At 44.7% G+C, this 16,828-nt stretch overlaps 2 protein-coding genes across 6 annotated transcripts; one reads left to right on the top strand and one right to left on the bottom strand.

The window, feature by feature from the left end:
- Positions 1-1,147: 1,147 nt before the first annotated feature.
- LOC123159836 (transmembrane protein 230) lies at positions 1,148-10,047 on the bottom strand. Its single transcript, XM_044577652.1, has 3 exons — positions 9,723-10,047; positions 2,304-2,563; positions 1,148-1,565 (listed from the first exon to the last, which is right to left on the bottom strand). The coding sequence occupies exons 2-3, from the start codon at positions 2,560-2,562 to the stop codon at positions 1,486-1,488; spliced, it is 339 nt and encodes a 112-aa protein (XP_044433587.1). The 5' UTR covers position 2,563; positions 9,723-10,047; the 3' UTR covers positions 1,148-1,485.
- An 842-nt stretch (positions 10,048-10,889) lies between these two features.
- Positions 10,890-16,444, top strand: LOC123159834 (uncharacterized). Of its 5 annotated transcripts, none has more exons than XR_006479885.1 (6): positions 10,890-11,563; positions 12,481-12,893; positions 13,347-13,543; positions 14,993-15,961; positions 16,050-16,121; positions 16,236-16,444. XR_006479885.1 is itself a non-coding variant. In XM_044577649.1 (2 exons), exons 1-2 carry the CDS (start codon positions 14,424-14,426, stop codon positions 15,534-15,536), a joined length of 612 nt encoding a protein of 203 aa, XP_044433584.1. In that variant the 5' UTR covers positions 13,573-14,423; the 3' UTR covers positions 15,537-15,962. The 5 variants fall into 5 exon arrangements, 1 of the variants encoding a protein (XP_044433584.1); XR_006479884.1 differs by having other exon boundaries at positions 12,394-12,893; positions 13,347-13,551; XR_006479883.1 differs by having other exon boundaries at positions 12,380-12,893; positions 13,347-13,551.
- Positions 16,445-16,828: the final 384 nt, after the last annotated feature.

Below are 16,828 nucleotides of genomic sequence, written 5' to 3'. Positions count from 1 at the left end.
TGATAGATTGGATTCTGCCTGCGACGACGTGCCACGCACGGTGTCCTTTACTTCTGCTGCTGGTGCTTTGATGGGTGGATGGTGGCGGCTATACCGCCGGCGTCACGAATTTTAAAAACTGAACCGTGAGGCGATCTGTCGATCAAGGACAGCAGCGATTGGCGCACTTATTACCGAAGGTCGGGAAGATCAGATCCGGGACTATTATAAATTTTTGATTTGATGATAGTGACATTGGGCGATCCATGTGCACAAAATCACCCATGTGGAAATCCGCAAAAAAAAAAATCACCCATGTAGGGGTAGAATAGAGATACGTACTCCACGGTGAACAGTGGCCGGTGGATGCAGCTGGTTATGCACTTGTCTTCGAGGCATCATTTTCTTTTCTTTTTAGCGAAAGAGGCGTCATTTTTCTTCCATGCTATGGTCTTTTTTCCAAATGAGCGTTGACACGGTTGCAATTTGCAGATCGTTTTTCCTGGAGAAGTCCATCTTTTCGACCATTCTCGCCATGCTGAGCCATCAAAGACGACCACGACAGAGAGCGAGCCGCATTATCAGCAGGTCGTCAGTTGTTAGCTTGATTCCCAGTTTACCATGTGCCCAACCGTCAATGCAGCGGCTTGAGAAAGAAACCTTTAGAGTTGATTTTTTGTCTGTTTGTTTCGAGGAATGTAGTAAGTAGGTACTTGAAAGTGATCGCATCAGTACTGATAATTTAGTTTAACCATGTGTGCGTGTCCCTGTCGAAATGAGCTGTTGAACTTGATGGTCCCGCCGTGGTTAGCACATGGCGTAACAGTGTACTCCCTCCGTAAACTAATATAAGAGCATCTAGATTACTATTTTAGTGATCTAAACACTCTTATATTAGTTTACAGAGGGAGTACAACTTGACGAGATGGAAGGTGCGGCCAGCCAGCTGCTCAAATTCTCTCTGCAGGGAAATTTCCCATGACAAAGAGTCGTAGCACCGAAGGAGTAGCCGGGACACGTTAGATTGTCCGAAGATTGCATCGTGACACCGCCAGTTAAACTGAAGCCAAACCACAGCGTCCCTTTGCAATGTCAGCGATTGAAAGAAAGTACAAAAACGATAATGCAATTGACAGAGACCACAGATAAAGTATGGGGTAATATATACTTCAGCAAGCAAAACAGAACAAAGCCCTAAGAATATATTTGTAGATTAACATGCTATATAATCATATCTCAAGTAACTCCAAAAACCAATCTACGTAGCAATGAACAAGCAACCAAAGCACAAGGGAGCAGCTTTAGCACTGCAGCACGTCTTGCCTGCCTCACGAAACAACATCGTTATGTGACAATAGAGTCAGCAGAAGGTGGCTTCACATACATGTTGACTATTTGTAGTACTAACATAACAACACGTGCTCATTCCATTCGCGATGAAGCTTCATATTTTTGTTTTTGCTGTTCAATATATTTACTGGCCAGTCGATGAGTTACAATCAAAGGCTAATAATCTGGAATGGACGCAAAGGTATACCCTGGCGCTCCTCTCCATGAATAGTATGCAACTCGGGTCTCATAAAATCCTGCATAAGCAATGTAAATATGTACACGTAAGAATTATATACTCGTTTGGAAAGAGGAACAGTTTATAGATGAGATGCTTAAGAGCGAGATAATTTGTTTCCAGCGTAACAGTAGAGATGCAGAAGAATGGGAAAAGTTCTGTTTTCAGCATAATAATTGAGATGCGAAAACAGGCCTGTTTCGTCTAAAATGGAAGAGCCTATACCAGTTACAGTTATATATCAACAGTAAAACTTGTCTTACATACTCCAGTAATGCAAGTGGACACATTATTTTTATGGTAATGTTACCTGGCGAATGGTCGCCAGGAACACCCCCAGCGAACGCCCCACACGCCACTCGATCAAGATCTGACGGTGGCAGTTTTTGGATGAAAACTGCACTAAAATTAAACAAATGCCATCCCCAAAGACACTAAAACTGCCACCCCGGCAGTTCGCAAATGCCACCCCTAGCTGGCGAACGGTCGCCAGCTAAAGGGGTCCTATTTTTATGGAAAGTATATACATATGTAATGAGAAGAGAAAAAACTGCACCATGCTTAATTGCTCCAGTGGTGCAAGTGGCCATTGTTTACGTAGGAAGTTTTTACAGGAAGCATATGAAAGTGGCCATTGTTTTTATAGGAATATTTATCGAATAATTTGAATAAGACAATATTCACCCTGGAAGATGAAACATTGGCATATCAATCACAATATGGAAACTGAAGTGATATAGTTGTATAATTGACATACCAGGAAGAAAGGCAAGGATACCCAGGAACAATAGACCATACACCTGAGTGCTATCACCCTCCATGTGACCTGTGAATATAAAATACGAAAGGAACAGAAGAGAGCTTCCCAGGAAGAGGAGGAATAATGCTAGGGCAATCGACTTCCACGGGATCCTCCTCAAGGATTTTGGGGTGTATGTGAACCGACGGTCAATATTGTCCTCATCCCTGTCCTCCGTAGGAAGAACAGAATAAGGAATGTTGCGTCTGGCCGCCATACTGCAGTATCAGCATTGGAAACACATACAGTGAGTACAAGTACAAAAAATGACCAAAGTTATACAAGATAAGACAGAACAGCTGAGAAATGACTAATATGAAACCACGAAATATGAAATCATCACCAAAGGATGAAGAAAACAGAGAAATGCCATTCTCAGAAAGAAACTGAGAAGTAGCTATTTTCGCCAATATAGGCTGCATGAATCACTTAGGGGCTGTTTGATTGCTACCCTGAGCAACGTGCCTGAGAGTAACCTGAGCGTGCTTAATAAATTGGCCAGGCAGGCACACAAAGAATCCTAGGCCGTGTTTGGTTGATGTCCTGAAGATATGCCTGTGTGGATAGAAGCTCCACGCAGTGTTTGGTTCATTTTTTTTCCCTGGGTTACACTCACCACTTGTTGGTCATGTATTACAGGAGTGAATTAATAATCAGATAAGACAAAACATAACCAGATCCAATTATCATTACATTTCAGGTCTCAGTTTACATCATACCTTGAAGATATTGCACAGATCAGTACTTAAATTGTTAACCGCTAACATGTCCAAAAGTCACATTTCCTACCAGATCAGTACTTTAGATTGTTTGAACACAATAGTGCATCAATCACATAACCAGAAGTCCACCAAAAGGAAACTCCGTCAACCATGTACTTATCTTTTGTAATCAACAATCACTTAAAGATTAGCAGGATCATCAGTACGACCATGAGTAGGATCATCAGTATGGTCATCAATAGGATCATCCGTACGGCCATCAGCAGGATCATCACCGGATAAATGATTCAACACCCAACATGAGATGTAATCCTCACCCATGCTTATAAGGAAGCTACAATGAACTTGAAACTCTGGCTTGCAAAGGTGCATCCCTACTGCCATCCTATCTTCAGGTGTTAATGCAATATTCTCGAGCATGTTCCAAAGAGGAGCATTTGGATCTGGTGGAGCCACAGTTTGTATTGGTTGTGTAAGGCTTTCCTTTCCAGAAAATGACATGGTTCATAAAATTGAAGTCCTCCAGATAGGAGGCTATCTAAAATATGCTATGGTAATGCTTGATAATGGACATTAGGCATTTCATGTGCAAACACCCTCAGGTAAGAACTCAAATTTCATTAAATGACCAAGAAACCGTTTAACAAGATTTTTCTTCATTATATGATCAAGAAAGGATTTATAGAGATTTTTCTTCAGTATATGACCAAGAAAGAACTCCGCCTATGTTGTCTCAACATAGCCGGTCCCAAGCCCAGGTAAAGGAGGAGGGTTGTGATAGGCTTGGCGAGCCAACGTAAAAACTCAGCCACTCTTATGGAGATGAAACCCAAAAGATTTTCGTTGGGGCGTAACCCTCTTAGCGACGCGCTACATCGGAACCCGGGTGTGGTGGAAAATGGGCAAGGGCCGGGCCATCACCCCCAAGGTGGCGCGTCGTATCTTGATCCGGATACGGTGGCAAGTGAGCGAGGATCGGGTCGTCGCATCCTTAGTGGTGCGCTACATCGGCGCCCGAATGTAGTGGAAAATGAGCAAGGGTCTTCGCATTTGACTCGACGAGTGCGAAGGGTAAGGAAGCTAGCCGAGCCTAGGAGGATTCGCTTAGGTAGCTGGAAACATAGGGTCTCTGACAGGGAAGCTTTGGGAACTAGTTGATGCAGCGGTGAGGAGAGGTATTGATATCCTTTGCGTCCAAGAAACCAAATGGAGAGGACAGAAGGCGAAGGAGGTGGAGGATACCGGCTTCAAGCTGTGGTACACGGGGACGGCTGCAAACAGAAATGGCGTAGGCATCTTGATCAACAAGAGCCTCAAGTATGGAGTGGTAGACGTCAAGAGACGTGGGGACCGGATTATCCTGGTCAAGCTGGTAGTTGAGGACTTGGTTCTCAATGTTATCAGCGCGTATGCCCCGCAAGTAGGCCACAATGAGAACACCAAGAGGGAGTTCTGGGATGGCCTGGAAGACATGGTTAGGAGTGTACCGATTGGTGAGAAGCTCTTCATAGGAGGAGACCTCAATGGCCACGTGGGTACATCTAACACAGGTTTTGAAGGGGCGCATGTGGGCTTTGGCTATGGCATCAGGAATCAAGGAGAAGATGTCTTAAGCTTTGCTGTAGCCTACAACATGATTGTAGCTAACACCCTCTTTAGAAAGAGAGAATCACATCTGGTGACTTTTAGTAGTGGCCAACACTCTAGCCAGATTGATTTCATCCTCTCGAGAAGAGAAGATAGACTGTAAGGTGATACCTGGAAAGAGTGTTGTACCCCAGCATAAGCTGGTGGTTACTGACTTCCGCTTTCGGATTCGTGTCCAGCGGGATAAGCGTGCCAAAGTCGCTAGAACGAAGTGGTGGAAGCTCAAGGGGGAGGTAGCTCAGGCGTTCAAGGAGAGGGTCATTAAGGAGGGCCCTTGGGAGGAAGGAGGGGATGCGGACAATGTGTGGATGAAGATGGCGACTTGCATTCGTAAGGTGGCCTCGGAGGAGTTTGGAGTGTCCAGGGGAAGGAGAAGATAAGGATACCTGATGGTGGAATGATGATGTCCAGAAGGCGATTAAAGAGAAGAAAGATTGCTTCAGACGCCTATAGCTGGATAGGAGTGCAGACAACATAGAGAAGTACAAGATGGCGAAGAAGGCCGCAAAGCGAGCTATTGGTGAAGCAAGGGGTCAGGCATCTGAGGACCTCTACCAACGCTTAGGCACGAAGGAAGGCGAAAGGGACATCTATAAGATGGCCAAGATCCGAGAGAGGAAGACGAGGGATATTGGCCAAGTCAAATGCATCAAGGACGAAGCAGGCCAACTCTTGGTGAAGGACGAGGAGATTAAGCTGTTCAATGGGGAGAATGAGAGTTCTACCATTGAACTGGACGACTCCTTTGATAAGACCAGCATGCGTTTTGTGCGGCGAATCCAGGAGTCTAAGGTCAAGGAGGCTTTAAAAAGGATGAAAGGAGGCAAGGCGATGGGCCCTGATTGTATCCCCATTGAGGTGTGGAAAGGTCTTGGGCACATAGCGATAGTATGGCTAACCAAGCTTTTCAACCTCCTTTTTCAGGCAAACAAGATGCCAGAAGAATGGAGACGGAGTATATTAGTACCAATCTTCAAGAACAAGGGGGATGTTCAGAGTTGTACTAATTACCGTGGAATTAAGCTGATGAGCCATACAATGAAGCTATGGGAGAGAGTCATTGAGCACCGCTTAAGAAGAATGACAAGCGTGACCAAAAATCAATTTGGTTTCATGCCTGGGACTGGGAGGTCGACCATGGAAGCCATTTTCTTGGTATGACAACTTATAGAGAGATATAGGGAGCAAAAGGACTTGCATATGGTGTTCATTGACTTGGAGAAGGCCTATGATAAGATACCACGGAATGTCATGTGGTGGGCCTTGGAGAAACACAAAGTCCCAGCAAAGTACATTACCCTCATCAAGGACATGTACGATAATGTTGTGACAAGTGTTCGAACAAGTGATGTCGACACTGATGACTTCCCGATTAAGATAGGACTGCATCAGGGGTCAGCTTTGAGCCCTTATCTTTTTGCATCAGTGATGGATGAGGTCGGAAGGGATATACAAGGAGATATCCCATGGTGTATGCTCTTTGCGGATGATGTGGTGCTAGTTGACGATAGTCAGACGGGGGTAAATATGAAGTTAGAGTTATGGAGACAAACCTTGGAATCGAAAGGGTTTAGGCTTAGTAGAACTAAAACCGAGTACATGATGTGCGGTTTCAGTACTACTAGGTGTGAGGAGGAGGAGGTTAGCCTTGATGGCCGGGTGGTACCTCAGAAGGACACCTTTCGGTATTTGGGGTCAATGCTGCAGGAGGATGGGGGTATTGATGAAGATGTGAACCATCAAATCAAAGCCGGATGGATGAAGTGACGCCAAGCTTCTGACATTCTCTGTGACAAGAGAGTGCCACAAAAGCTAAACGGCAAGTTCTACAGGACGGCGGTTCGACCCGCAATGTTGTATGGCGCTGAGTGTTGGCCGACTAAAAGGCGACATGTTCAACAGTTAGGTGTGGCGGAGATGCGTATGTTGAGATGGATGTGTGGCCACACGAGGAAGGATCGAGTCCGGAATGATGATATACGAGATAGAGTTGGGGTAGCACCAATTGAAGAGAAGCTTGTCCAACATCGTCTGAGATGGTTTGGGCATATTCAACACAGGCCTCCAGAAGCTCCAGTGCATAGCGGACAGCTAAAGCGTGCGGAGAATGTCAAGAGAGGGCGGGGTAGACCGAATTTGACATGGGAGGAGTCCGTTAAGAGAGACCTGAAGGATTGGAGTATCACCAAAGAGCTAGCTATGGGCAGGGGTGCGTGGAAGCTTGCTATCCATGTGCCAGAGCCATGAGTTGGTTGCGAGATCTTATGGGTTTCACCTCTAGCCTACCCCAACTTGTTTGGGACTAAAGGCTTTGTTGTTGTTGTTGTTGTATATGACCAAGAAAGGATTTATAAAGATTTTTCAGTGAAGCTCATCAGGAGTTCCTTTCTGCATGTAAGAACCAACTGAATGAACATGTAGAAGTAGAACAAATAGAAACAATGGCATAATACTTGTATTATAAACCATAAGGGCCTCTTCGGATGTTCTCTAGCTCCGTGCTCAGCCTACTCGGTGGAGCCCGACCAAACGTTTTCCCGGATCCAGGGAATTGTTTCAACAGTGCCACAGAGTAAAAATGCGGAGCAACATTTACCTGGATCCAGGGAATCGTTTTCAGTGGAGTTGAAAAGATTACGAAGTGCTGACACCGCCAAGTAACAGCGTACCGGTTCGGTGCCTGTTCTCTGCTTTCTTTCTCAAAGCGGCCTCAAAGCGGCACAAAAAATGCCCGTACAACTCTTGTCGGTTTCCTCGTCGGTGCCCTTCGTCTTTTGGGAAACGAAGAGGAACAGCTGCCGACGTGAGAGGATGGGCGGATGATCGAACCCGCCGCCTAAGCTCCGAGCTCGCCGCCACAAGCTTCTCTTCGGACCTCCAGCCATCCTGCACCTGACGTGCCCCGAAGCCAAGTTCTCACCCACGGCTGAACCGCCCCTAGCTCGCCAATGCGTGCAAGGAAGAGCGACACTCACGCCAGCACAGCCCAGCACCACTACCGTCCTCCCTCTCCGACGGGTGACCCTCGGATCCACCCGTTGTCACCAACCCCCACCTACCACATGTGCCTTCTTGTAAACCCACAAAATCGATCCAGCGCTTCGCCCTAAGCCTCCCGGACACCTCTATTTCCCCAGCCGAGCATCACAATGACGGGGTGGTCCTCTCCATCGGTGCCCGCCAGCCTCTCCTCTGTTCCCAAGCTCATCCCGAATCGACTACGCTGACCTTGGCCAGCTTCTCCACGCGAACGGGCTGGCATCAGTGCTAAATGGGTTGTCACTTGTCAGCCCAGCCTACTGATTGGAGCCAGAGTTTGACTGCCGAACGCTTTTCACTCGACCTGGAAACCCCATCGGATCACGGATTTGCAGATTTAGCAGAGTGGAGATTTGGGATTCTCGTAACAACTTTCAACATTCAACTCAGTCCTTCCGCTTATGATTTTAGTCCCAAATCTCGGGTACACAATCGGTAGAAAATAAAATAATAGTGCTTATTACATTTCAAAGTCAAGAATATGCAGCTTCAATCGCTAAATTTTCTGCAATACTTCTACCATAAGTAGTAGGGAAAAAATGAAGGTACAATTTCAAGTATTTATATGTAGAATTCCTTAACGAGTGGACGAAGTATCATGGTTTCCACTTAAACAATATATTGTTGTATGAAAGCATTAGACATCATATAATGCATCAGTATATCGATGCGAATGGTAAAAAAACATGATTATAACTTGCATTTATATGTTGAGTTCGACCTCCAGTTCCATAAAATTTTGTGTGGACCTTTTAGATCGGAATACTTTGATAGGCATGGTGTTTAAGAAAGTTCTCATGTTCAGGAAACCATGGATTTGGTAAAGACAATGCTATATGAACCATTGTCAAGTGCTCTCGAAAGATGAAAGATATAACGACATGTGTTCTTAGTTAAGTGTGTTGGAAAGATGACTGTTTGCTTAGGCGGTGATGTATAAATGTTCAGCAAAGGGATGGAAGGCAAATGACATAAGGGGATGAAAGGAGAGAAATTAACATCATATCTACATGCAAACCTTATATGCTGGAATACAGATAAAAACCTAGCACAACATATTAGATATCATTTCTTCCTACCAAGCGTATAACAGCAATGCACAAATTTAACTCTAGTCAGGAAATAGCAGTATTCTCACAGTACGTAGCTACCACTTGCAATAACCTTAGGCATGCATCTCGGGTTAAAACAAACTGTGTCATCTATCCTACAGCATATATCGATCTGTGTTCACAAAGACCATTCAACGACCTAAGTTCAAAACATTTCTGCTGTATAAGCCCGACTCTGATTGCAAGACTGAGAAAACAGGAAACTAATATTAAAAAGAACAGTAATAACATCATATTATCCATGAGGCATTCACTAGTTACTATTGCCCGTGTCATCAATTTGAACTGCAAAAACGTCTTATATGTAGTTACGGAGGTAGTACTAAGCAAACTCATCGACAAAACCCTCATTGCCCGTATAAATAAGGAACATGTTCAGCAAGTTGGTCACGTCAATATGGGCGTCAACTCTGGCCTTGGATAAACAAGGATAATCCCTCAGCAGTGATTTGTGACTTGTGAGTGAGATCTTGCGGAACCTTTGATATGGAACTTACTGTGCAAAATGCACACGAGTTCAATCAATGGCAAACAAGTTCAGTATAGACACAGGTTCAATCTATGGGATGGAGAATATGGACTCAAAGTAAGGATATTTTTTACTTTTTCTTTATCATACCTGTTCGTCAAGGTACTCCTAGCAATATGGATCTACTTATGAACTCATTAAATTGTGGTTGATGCGTGCTTCTAACTGCGTTGCTGACTTCAGAAGGCATTAGCGGTACAGAGAATGAGAAAAAAAAAACATGGACTTCGAACTCAATTAACAGAAACGGCATGGCACATCACAAGACAGAGAACGAAGCAGGTAGATAGATTAAATCTAGCAGAAAATGTATAAACAGAGCACTAACCGCGGGCCTGTTGTCGATGGTGAAGTGAGATCGGCAGGGAACAGAGACGGCGAGCGACGTCCGCAGAGAAGAGGAGAGGAGGCGGGCGTGCACCGTCGAGCTCGTGCGGAGGCGGTGGCCGGCGAGGTGGGGACTGGGGAGGTTAAGGGTTAGGGGAGGTGGCCGGCATCCGCCGTCGCGCGCGAGCGGCCGCCTCCGCTCTGCCCGGCTGGAGGAGCAGTGGATGCGTTGGTTGGGAAGGGATCGAGCGGGGGTGGTGGACGGCGAAGTGGGGAGATGACCGGCGATCTCTGGTCGGTGAGTATGGCTTTTTTTTTAGGGCTTCTCAAATATTTTGCTGAAGTTATATAAAGGTAAATATTTTGATAACAAGGCATCTCCAATATCCACGAATTTGGTTTTCTTGAAGCAGATATGATTGATTCGATGACTATAATATCTCTACGGAGACAAACATAGTTTGTCGGCATGATATAAAAATGAGCCAATTAGTATAAACATGCCTAATTAAGTGAACATGGAAGGCAATATGACGAAGGAAAGATCGATGATAGCATTGAAAAAAAATACCTTGTGCGATAAACTTTAAATTGACATCTTTTTTTATGAGATATCACTGCTTCTATATCATTATGTTGTAAAAAGCACGATAAATTGTCGGCCCCTTGCAGTAATGTCGCTTCGGAGCCCCTGGCAATGGATTATTTTTGTGCATCTCCACTTAATATCCATATTTGTGTCTCCTACATTCTGAAAAAAATTATAAAATAATGCACCCTTTGTATTAGCATGCATAACATACATAGATCTCATGGTGTTTCAGTCCGATCTGTCATCGTTACGTCTGTGCATATGTCAGTTGATCTCTTGAAACATCATCCGAGTCCATCACTCTTTATCTATGTTGAACAAAGGTGGAACATATAAAATATAATAATATTTTATACTGCATTATATAAACTTGTATAATATATAATAAAACCAAAAGTGGGACTAACACAGATATTTTTATTTGCAGTTTTTTTTTCACCCTACAACCTTATCCAGATCTCTCCCCCTCACAGACAGACCTAGCCAAATGGGCCGGCCCGCCACGGCACGGTCCGGCTGAGTTAAACGGGCCACCCCTCCCCAGCCGATGCTCAGAAAAAAAAAGCATCTCCCCACCCACTCTCTCCCCCTAGCAACCGCTCACTCTCCCCCCCTCATCTCCCCAGCGATGGCGTCCATCGATCTCCCCTTCCTCTCCCCACCGTGCCGACCGCCTCCTCCTCTCCTCCTTCCTAAACACGCGCCACCAGCAGATCAACATCTCACGCCGCCGGCCCTGTCCCATTCCACCCTCGGCTGCCACCTTCCCCACCCCGAGCTTGGGTCTAGCCACCCACCGTCTTCCCTGTACCCAGCTGCCCTCATCAGCTCCGGTCTCGTCCGCGACGTGCTGCTCCAACCATTGGTACGCGGTAGTGGGGGTTCGGTCCAGGAGGCGGCTGCTGCAGTCCTGATGGCGCCGCCTCTGCGGTGGCTCCATTCCGGCGGCATCAGGGGAGCACACGAGTGTCCACGAGCAGCAAGCAGAGACGGCCAAGGAAGCAAGGACGCGGGCAAATGATGCAGCAGCGCCGTCCTTGAGGAGATGCCGCCCGTGGATACAACAGCCATGGGCGTGGAAGATGATTTTGGATCCTGTGAGCCGACGCCGCTGCCGCACAGGTAGTCAACGATGGCGTGCTGTTGTTCCATGTCCAAGAAGTCGCCCATGAGGCGTCGTCGTGGCATTGCCAGCTCCAGCTTGCCCCTGCCATCGTCTCTGCCGTCGGCACTTGCACGCACGCTCCTTGGTGAGGCTCTTCATGTTAACTTTGTTCTGTTTGTAACATGGCCCGTAGCATATTTCTATACCCACAATGTTTTGCATCATCCGAACAAATGATGGTAAATTGATTCCTATGTATTGTAACATCCTGATTACAAGTTCTGTTAGATTAGTTTTTCTGTTGGAATAATTGTTCTGTTGTAGTAGAACAATGACATCATTGTGATTCAGTTTTTAGGGGATGGTCGAATGGGAGTATATAACATGCAGGAGTAATGTATTTTTTATTACTTCAACAGGGAGTATATATCATCGAGGTAGTACAACAAAGATAGAGTATAAATATGATTAAATGCTATACAGTAGGTAAGTGAATTTACATGATTAAACAGAATCCAAGTGACTATGAACATGATCACGGGATTAAGTGAGTATAGATGGAGTACAAAAACTACATCTGACAGTTTAGGAGTAAAATTGCTTGCCTTACAAACTGCTTGTCTACTGGTTGCTCTAAAAACTGCTTGTCACTGCTTGCCCTAAAAACTGTGTGTGGTTAACTGATGGATTTATGGCAGAATTTTGCTAGACACAATGGATCTCGATGTGAAATAGTAGATGAGTATATACTACTTTAATTTAGCTAGAGTGTTGGCATGATATCATTGTGTTTGATGAATTTGGTTGTTCCACATAAGATAATTATTACACATTTGTAGATAAGAGAAATATACACAGATGTTCATACCTAGATGCACTTGCTTTACTTCTTGACTATCCTTGATGCTCGGTCACTTCTTGATGTTCCTTGGTTATCTGTTATGGATCTATGATGGACGAGGGGGGAGGAGGGAGGGGGAGAAGGGATGGCAGAGGAGGTTTTAAGCCCAAGAAGAGTTCACACCTTCTTATTCTAATCTTTTTTACTCCTAATAAAACAAGGAGAGACGCTACAAGCATTTCTGCTCAGAGAAAGGGCGGTGCAGACCTGATTTATATGTGTATGATGAGGACATGACTACCTTGGATAAGACAAAAATATTGCATACATGCATATTTGTCAGGTGATTTCTAGTACAAACTATTCAATAATCTATTTATGTTATCCAGAACAAAAATACTTCACACACTTTTGTGTTTTGTCTAATTGCAGGTGTATGGGACATTTGTACAATCCACATATGAAGATAAGGCAAAATGAGAAGTTTGGGTTTTGTTCAAAATGTCCTCTCACGTCACTTTTGGCCAAAGAAAAGATAGAGTCCAAGTCTCTCACGTTCTGGATTCAGATTCGGACTGCGCAGACATACCTGACTCAAAACGCCAACAATTTTTTCATAAAGACTCCAAATTGGGTGATTCTTTTTTTGTTGGAAAGTAGATTTCGTGCTCTTTCCAAGCCATTTTAATTCACCTTCAAATTCGTCCGGAGCATTGAGATATCGGCGAAACAATTTGACGCTGTAGCAGAATCCGAGTCAAACAACAAGTCCAAAGGTGTTGCATCACCTCCACTTGGGCCCATGAGCCTTGTACGACCTAGGGTTGGTTTTAAGCTGCCTTGGGACGCTCTCCCACCTTCTTGGCCGCCACCCTTTGCTCCTATATAAGTAGATCCATCTAGTAGATTTTTCTTTGGGTTTTATTTAGTTAAAAGTTAACCATAGCTGCAACTTCGTGCACTTCGTTTGTGTCCAACGACCAGACCAAGACCGCTTATGAAACCCCACTTCTATTAATACTTCATCCATATTCGCAATATTCAGATTGCTTAATCATATTCTTGCTTGTTCTTCGATTGCTTGCAGGAATAGACCTTCGTGGTCAGGTTGATCGTGCTCCGGCGTGGGCAATAACCTCTCGGAGTTGGTTTAGCGACTGCTAAGGCGCGACGTCCTCGCACGTTCGTAGTCGGATTGTCAAAGTCGTCTCCACCAAATCAATAGTAATCATCTCATCGAAAGATCGGGACACCCCGCCTCTATCAAGTGGTATCAGTTTTCAGGTTGCTCGGTGAGAATTTCTAGTTTTTCCTAGATTAGATTTATTTTCTTACCTATTGTCCAAGAAGAAGCCACAAAAAAAGTTAGATCTGTTCATCCATTGTCCAAGCCAGTCAGAGCCTTTGCAATTTTCTTTGGGAAAATTTTGTTTTTGCCACTCTAGATTTTGCCAATTTTCCTTATGCCACTCTAGATTTCGACATCTCACTTTTGCCACTCTTAAATTTTGACAACTATCACAAACGCCATTCTGTTAGGCATCCGTGAGTTGACCGTTTATCCTAGCAAGTTGACCAGACAATGTGCTGTCAGTATTTGCTAAAAAGACTGGTTGCCCCTGCTGACTTGTGGGCCCATGTTGGAAGTGACCCAAACCTGTCCTAATTAAGCTAACCCAATTTCCCTTCTAAAGAGAACACCCACACACACACCACACCCGACCCCATCCCGCACCCGACCCATTGCCACACGCGGCTCCCATGGCCGCCGCCACCCAGCCCTCCGGCCGCCGCGTCCCCGTCCCGCCGGTCACCGCAAGGTGACGCACCCTCTGGCCTCCCCGACGACCTCTCTAGCCTCCTCGACGCCCACCTCCTCGACCCCCGCCTCCAATGGCCGCCACTACCTAGGGTTCCGGCCGCCGCCATCCAGGGTTTCGGCCGCTGCCACCTAAGGTTCCGGCGTCCTCGAGGCCCCCTCCGGCCTCCCCGACGCAGCCTTCCCGACCCCCGCCTTCCCGACCCCCGCCTCCAATGGCCGCCGCGAGCTAGGGTTCTGGCCTCCCCGACGCTCGTCGCCACCTAGGTCTCCAACCCTGAGTCCCCTGTGCGACTCCTCCAGAGGTTCCTTCTCCAGCCTCCCTAGGCAACGCTCTCCCGCGGGATGGAGGGAGCCGCAACTTCGGCCATGGTGGCAGGAGCGGCCCATCTGCTCGTTCCTCTCTCTGACGGGCAAGTTCTTCCTGCTTCCTCAACTTGCTGATGTTCCCTTTGTAGCTTAATTCTGTGATTGCTTTTGTGCTTAATTGTGTGGCTGCTCTATGTCCAAAATTGCTGTAATTTGTGATTACAGTTGAGATAATTGTGTGCATTCAGGCTCTATTTAGCAGTGTAGTGGACCGTGATAGTCTTGTTTGATTGAGCTAGCTACACAGGTTAAGACATTATACATATTGTTCTGAGCTAGCTACTATGGTGGTTGGCTTACTCAAACAATGCAAACCTGCCACTATTCTATATTTATTTTCTGAACTAGCTACACAGGTTAAGACATTATACATATTTTTCATGGCAATTGTAACAATAATCACAGAGAGAAAAAGAAAAAGCATGGCTTTTTTATGTGATCATAGACTGAAACTAATTTGTATCATACTAATATAGTAGTGTAGTTGCATAGCTAGACCATTTCCATAGGTCGCATTGACTCATGTCCAATTTGTGTTAATGCAGGTCAAATTTGCCTCCTTATAAGCTGATTGTGACATATGGGGCGCGCTCTTACAAGAATTACAAGGCTGAACTGTGCACCGTGTCTTCTTGGAGCTGGGATATCCATGTAGAGAGGCAGACTACTTACAATCAACTTTTGGGTCTCCTGCAAAATAAATATCCTTGGGGAAATGATGAGGGTGTTGTGCTTTCAAGCTGGAATAGTAGCAGGAAATATTTTGTGCTAGTTCGCAACGATGAAGATGTGGTGAACATGTATGATGGCAATGAGGAAGACAAGATTGTTAAGATACTTGTCCAGTTCTGCAGGAATGGCGAGGAGGAGGAGTTTGCTCACAGTTTGCTTCAACCAATCCCACCTTCTTCTGCGGCAAAGGAAATGTGCAAGCCCATAGTGGATGATTTAAATCAAAATTCTCACTATGAGTATGAGATACCCGAGGAGAACTTGACAAGCCAACAGAGATCTAAAGAGGGCTATGAAGGCTATGAAGGAGAGGATCATGTAGGAATAGATGAGGAGAACCAGTACCTGAAGGCTTAGTCATATGCACAGATGTGTGCAAAGGGTTGGAAACAGCAGTGCATACAGTATTCCCAACTGCTGAACATAGGGAATGCTTTAGGCATATGATAATGAACTTCAGAAAGAAATTCCATGGCAAGGTTTTTGAAGAAAATCTATGGCCAGCCGCATACACATATTCTCATGCCAAGCACAATCACCACATGAAGAAAATTATGGAAGCCAGCCCAGCAGCCATCGCATACCTTGATGAATGGCATTCTAATTTGTGGAGTAGAAGTAAGTTCTCTACAACATGCAAATGTGATTATGAAAGGATAAAGGATAAAGTCAGCCCTTGAGAGTGTGTCCAAGAGAAAACACAAGTGCAAAGAATGCAAAGAACTTGGGCATATGATGAAGACATGTCCTCTACTTTATCCTAAAGGCAAGCCAAGAAATAGGTAATTGCTAGAAAAGAATTGTATGTTCAGAATTTAAATGCAATGAATTGTATAGTGTAACTTAATTTCTCTATCTCAAATCTGTTAGGAAAAGGAAAAATGTTGAACCACAAGACATAGAAGACATAGAAGCCAATGCCATAGACGCTGAAACTACTAGGTATTGTTGTTTTGCTCCAAGCAATGCATACTGGTTTAATTTTTCCATTTTTAAATCTACATTTCAATGCATTTCAACACTGATATTTTTGTTTATTATCTGCTCTAAACATAGTGCTACAAAGAAGAAAACAGGAGGTGGTAGAAGGGCAAAGTCTAGCTCAAAAAGTATGCTACAAACCACTGTTGTAAGCTCTCCACATCCTGAAGCATCTAAGATGACATGTGCTACACATCAGTGGCGGAGGACGAAAAAAAATTAAGGTGGGGCGAACTCTAAAGCCCAATAAATGATGTGATGCAATATCAAAAATAGCTTTTACACAATAATAGTACACTCACAATTTTACGTGATTTTAAACTAATTCAAATAAAACAGAAAATGCAAGCATATTTAAATAAATCTGAAAACATATGGATAATGAAGCTTTAATGCTATCAAAGATTGCGAAGCTATTCTCAGAAAATTTACATCATGAATTCACAACATAAAAATGTAGAAATTTATAGCTCTCCATGTGATGGCATGGTGTATATTTTTTTCTCAGAGAGAGAGAGCGCGGTTATTTTTAGGAAAAAAAGAGCATGTCTTTTTTTGAGAAAGAGGGATAGAGTGTTTTTTTAGGTGATAGCGTGTGTGTTTTTTCAATAAGAGAGATAGTGTGTTTTTTTAAGAAGAAAAGAGATGGCGTTGTGTACTTGTGCGCC

Source organism: Triticum aestivum, chromosome 7B (assembly GCF_018294505.1).
Source record: "Triticum aestivum cultivar Chinese Spring chromosome 7B, IWGSC CS RefSeq v2.1, whole genome shotgun sequence".
Taxonomy (NCBI): Eukaryota; Viridiplantae; Streptophyta; class Magnoliopsida; order Poales; family Poaceae; genus Triticum; species Triticum aestivum.
The sequence above is the reverse complement of the archived record's forward strand: the minus strand, read 5'-3'. Positions and strand labels throughout refer to the sequence as shown.